The 5,548-nt window shown below is 39.0% G+C and overlaps 1 protein-coding gene across 1 annotated transcript; it reads right to left on the bottom strand.

Moving 5' to 3' along the window:
• Positions 1-862: 862 nt before the first annotated feature.
• On the bottom strand, positions 863-5,288 carry bpgm (2,3-bisphosphoglycerate mutase). The gene is made up of 3 exons (XM_029434711.1): positions 5,165-5,288; positions 4,029-4,651; positions 863-2,481 (listed from the first exon to the last, which is right to left on the bottom strand). The coding sequence occupies exons 2-3, from the start codon at positions 4,627-4,629 to the stop codon at positions 2,306-2,308; spliced, it is 777 nt and encodes a 258-aa protein (XP_029290571.1). The 5' UTR covers positions 4,630-4,651; positions 5,165-5,288; the 3' UTR covers positions 863-2,305.
• Between the last annotated feature and the right edge of the window lie 260 nt (positions 5,289-5,548).

The following is a 5,548-nucleotide window of genomic DNA, read 5'->3' as shown; positions in this document are numbered from 1 at the left end:
CAACCAGAGGTTTATAAGTACGGCATGCAGCGCACAGCTCCGCCTGCTCCAGCTGCACACAGGGCTGAAGTGTGTGTGTGTGTGTGTGTGTGTGTGTGTGTGTGTGTGTGTGTGTGTGTGCGTGTGCGTGCGTGTGTGTGCGTGTGTGTGTGTGTGTGTGTGTGTACACTGTTCAACTTTATGGATGTGTTTAAATTGTAATGATATTGATTCCTCCAGTTTATACACATTATACACAATATGATGTAGATTATATAAATGTATGATCTTTAAAAGAAACAGTGAGCATACATTTGAAACTTTGTGTTTCAGGGTGGTTTGTCTTCTACATGTTACTCTTGTATTTATGTGTTTTTATTATGTGCTAGTGGCTATGTTAGTGTGACTTTCTATCTTTTAGATCTTGCCCTGTGTTGTTTTTATTGCTACTTCAGACGAACCCATTGCCCCTCGGGGGGCATACATACAGTATAACGTCCACCAGGATACATGGTATCATTGCTGCCACAGAGATGGGAATAAGAATCATGTTGATCACTGTGTCCATTTAAGAACATTTCCATCCATTAGAGGGTTTCTTCCTGGCTCAACCCCACTGGTTTGGCCATATTACAGAAATGGTTAAGAAATGAGGAGCCACTCCTCAGACTCAGCTGTTTATTGTTTCCAGTGGGCTCAAGGCGACCAGAATCCAAATTACAGACATATCTGTACTTCCCAAACAGCAATGTTGTTTGTTTTCTAATTTGTTTCTATTGCTCCATCGCACAATTTATGTCAGTGTGACATCTAACATGCCTTCCTGTTGCAAAATCTTAAACTGTCTGATATAAATAAAGCTTGGAATTGACACAGAAATAACTTTTTTTTTTAAAAGGAGAATTTACATTTCCTTTTATTCCATCATGCAGACTCTCACATGGTAAGGTGTGAACAGCAGGTAAGACGTTAAATCCTCTCACCAGTACATCAGTGTTTTCTACTCTTTAGTATCTACAAATGCATGTTCTTAACATATCTCTTCCCCCCTGTTGACTTAACAGACCAGTATACAAAATAACATCGGCAGGGAAAAACAAACAAGAGACACAATACGATGCATACAATGAAGTGCCACACACGGTAGTAACAAGAATGATAGTGCTGTTATAAGACATAATGTGCAGACTCAAGAGTGATTTGTAACATTTTCACACATTACATAAGCAACATCAAATTGCACATGATAATAAGTTAAGACTTTAAAATTAAAACCCAAATTGTGTTTTTATTTTAAAATGTCCTATTCATCCAGAATAATGGTATTTACCATTCACAGTTTTTGTATTTAATTAGGAAGGGGATTCATTTAAATAAAAATCTAAAAAGTGCAAAGCGTAATCCAGTCATCATACCAAATTGCCAGTGTTTTCAACTCAACCTTTTTTTTTGCGTCAGAGTATATGTACTGTATAAACCTCAAAGAAAAACAACTTCAGCTGTCTTGCTTACTCTTAATGAGTACGCAGTTTCAAAATATGAGCAACTCATGTGTGGGACAGTAGAGGATTTCAGTGGTTTTGCATATTTACAGCATTTCTGCGGCTCACAATAACCCCATCCTTGGAATGAACAGCTTAGCTATCAATTTCTATGAGGTAAGATTTGTTAACGGAGTGCTTTTAATCTTAAATAATCACCAAAAGAGCTGTTAGATGCTTTGCGTAAAAAATGCTTTTTTTTTTAGAAAAATAGTTGAATTTGAGCATTACGTTAATACTGAAGGCACATGTTTCAATGTAAGGGAATATTCCTAAAGCTTATTAATGTAACAGAACAGCATCTTTTAGAAAGTCTTCTTTCTGGATATGATTTTTTCAAGTTTTTTTCAGCTTCACCACATGACTATTAATCTTCATGGTAGAGTCAATGAGTAAATAATTAAATAATCACTTCAGGGTCACCATACAGGCATAAGTAGGGACAGTTAGCTTAAATATCCGTGCTTACACATAATACAACTTAACACAGCGTCAACACATTTACAGTACACAGTACAGTACTTCCTCCTGCTCCTGTCGCACCAGTCTGACCTGTAACACTTTCTGTGTCCAGGTCAGGACACTATTACACATACAGCATTTTCACACCTTTAACTGTAAAACGTAAAACGTATTAACAACCATTTGTTGCTGTTGTTGTTGTTGTTATTGTCGGATGTTATATATTATTTGTATTTGAGTCTTTTCAAGAGGTTTCACTGAACCAGTACCTAATAAAAGTGAGCACCTGTAACCAGAACATAGCTACAGCCAGTTTAGTGCATTCAAGTTGACTGTTTGGCTTTTCCCTGATCCTCCACCTTCTTGATTGCCGCCTGAATCTTCGCCTGGTCTCCCAAGAGCTGTCGAGGTTTCACGGGCTTGAGGTTTTCATCCAGTTCAAGAAGCACAGGTATCCCTGTAGGTAAAGTCACGCTGGCAATACCCTCATCCGATATACCTGTTGAAATGAGGACAGTAATATTAACATCACACTAGACAACTAGCTTCTACTAGGGATGGGAGGATATAGGAATTTATCGCAGATGATAAGTTGATTGTGGTGAATTTCCATTACCAGGATAATCTGAATATCCTCAGATAAGTGACATGAAACCGTTCTCTAGCGCTCTATCATGGCAGAAGTAAAGAATAAAACCTGATATAAAAAGAAAATACAGGAATTATCGTGTATGATTGATACGATATTTATGCAGGGGGACTTTATACTTTATAAATATCTTTCATAATATATCTTTTTTATATTTTGTGCACTAAAAAATGCATCACATGTTACTGCGTCTATGGGCGCAGGAAGGAAGGAGGAAAATAGAGTTTAATTCCGCGTGGACAGATTTGTCAGGCTGTTGTGAATTGTTTAAAAGCAAAATAAATGAACAACGTGGATGAAAACACACTCAAACGCACATAATTAAATACAAACTGGCCTATTATTTTATGTTTACTCTTTTTAAGCTATTAAGCTGCAGCTATAAAAAAAAATGTTGTTTCAAAGTCAGCTACTTTTGTTGATTTCATTTTTATATTGTATTTTTTATTGTTTTGTGTATTTTTATATTATATTCATATAATTTGTATTTGATTAAACAATTATGGGGAGGACTCAAATAGGTCTGCATAGTTCTGTGTTTATTATTTCAAAGTAGGCCTAAACATGCCACTGTATGTTTTCCTTATCTTTTAAAGAGTCTGGTATTTTCCTTCGTTAAAACAGGTAGAAATAGCAATAACATCTCAATAGTTTCCTTTATTGTCATTCTGTAATTTCATAAATGCAACAAATATAGTATAACTATATATAAAACTTATAAGCTGTGTTTTGTGGCTCCAGACAAATATTATTTGGTGGAAGAGGGGGAGAAATGGCTCTTTTGATAGTAAAGGTTGCCGACCCCTGCATTAGTCCTATCTGTGACGCAATAAAAATATTAGCTTCTTAACTAAATGTAAGGTAAAGTGATTCCAGTATGTCTTAGTGCCATTTTATAGTTTTTAGCATATTTTGATGATCATCGGGACAATATCGTGAATGTCAAGGCCAGGATAATGGTGATGGGAAATGTTCATATAGTCCAATGCCTAGACACAATAGGGCTTGACAACTAATATTCAGGAACGTCGTAATGAAATTATGTTACCAAATTTACGACAATAATGCCAGCCTGTATGTGTATCCGGTGCTGCATACAATTAAGTAACAGTCAACATGAGTTAAGTTAAGGAGTGTCCTGTGGCCACGGGAGCCTCCAAAACTTATGAGTGTGATGAAAGGTCAGCGTGGACTTAATATCCACAGCCAAATGTAACATAAACTCACTGGCCTTTTAACACAAGTTCAACTTTCCATTTGTGGTACTGAAATAAGTCCTTCCCAATTCTGACGACTAAAAACAGCAGCCTGTAAAGTCCAGAAGCTGTTGCTGAATTCAACTGAATGCATTCACTGACACAAAAGCTGAGAGAGCATTGTTTATAACAGTAGCATACCTTCCAGGTGTTTTAGCAGAGCCCTGCAGCTGTTTCCATGAGCAGAAATGAGCACAGTCCTGCCTTTCCTTATTTCTGGCACCACAGTGCTGTCCCAGTATGGCAGCAGCCTGTCTAACACCTCCTTCAGGCTCTCTGCTCGGGGAAGGTTCTCCTTTGGCACGTCACAAGTGGTGTATCTGCGGTCATTGTAGATTTCCAGGAAGTAAGGGTGGGATTCCTCAATAGGAGGTGGAGTTATGTCGTAGCTCCTTCTCCATAACTTCACCTTTTCCTCTCCATGTTGTAGGGCCATCTCCGCCCGGTTCAGGCCAATCAGGGAACCATAGTGTCGCTCGTTTAGTCTCCAGGATTTGACAACGGGAACCCACTCCTGACCCATAGCCTCCAGCACCAGCCATGCTGTCTGGATGGAGCGACTGAGTATGGAGGTAAATACTAAGTCAAACTTGTAGCCCTGCTCCTTCAGGAGCCTACCACAGTCCTGGGCCTCCTTCAGGCCATCCTCGCTCAGCTTCTGGTCAACCCAGCTGCAGAAACGGTTCTCTTTGTTCCAGGCCCCCTCCCCATGCCTCAGCAGAAAGAGTTTGTACTTGGACATCCGAAGCACCAGCAGCAGAAACCTGCACACATTCAGCAGAAATTAACAACAAAGTTTTGCAACTAGTGATAACACATCTAACACCATTAATATAACACCATTAATCGCCAGTTTACAGTATAGTATATAGACACAGACTTATAGTTACAGGTCGGTGTATCTGATCTAAAATAAGTAGCAGGTTCTTTAGAGGCAGTACCAGCAAAAGGTTAGAGGTTGTCTTAAAAGAGTAACAGAGTAAAAGCAGATAGCTACAGCAGTTACTCTTAATAACTAGCTTTATTCATAGGCTAGACACAAAACAACGTTAGATAACGTTAGCTACCTACTGTTTGCAAATATTGAATTGGATGCTGTAAAGCTTATTAGCAAGCCTGGAAGGATGGATGGACGTGTTGCTATGTAAATTACCGCCAATACAGTGTGTATTATAGCCGCTCAGCCCGAGATAAAGACAAGACCAACGTTTAAAAAACAGAACTACAGTAATGAGGCATCTCAAAATGATCATAATAGTGTGAAAATGTCGTCTTACCCTGTGTGGGTTTTAATTCCGGCCTAAAAGAACAGTCGTGAGTGTTGACAGTATTTGGCCGGCCATGTACAGCAGTTGTTCCAGTGAATGATTGACATCCTGTTTCTCCAATCAGAATAGCGCATATCACAAGTGGGCGTTACCTTTGGCAAATGTTATGCCCATATTAGGAGTGGTTGTAATAACGGCCAGGCACGTTCACTGGCGCGGAAAGAGAAGGGGGAGGGGGAAGAGGGGGAGTGACCGTTAAACATGGATGTATTGAAGGGGTACAGTTCGCCAGCAAGCTGTTGATGCTTTGTTGGATTTGTGGTTTAAAGTTTGGAGGATTTATGGTGTTTGTAAGAGAAATATAGCAGTTTAAGACAACTTTGGTTTAGGTAG

The sequence above is a fragment of the Cottoperca gobio genome, chromosome 6 (genome assembly GCF_900634415.1).
Source record: "Cottoperca gobio chromosome 6, fCotGob3.1, whole genome shotgun sequence".
Lineage (NCBI taxonomy): Eukaryota > Metazoa > Chordata > Actinopteri > Perciformes > Bovichtidae > Cottoperca > Cottoperca gobio.
This window is presented reverse-complemented; position numbering and strand designations above follow the sequence as displayed.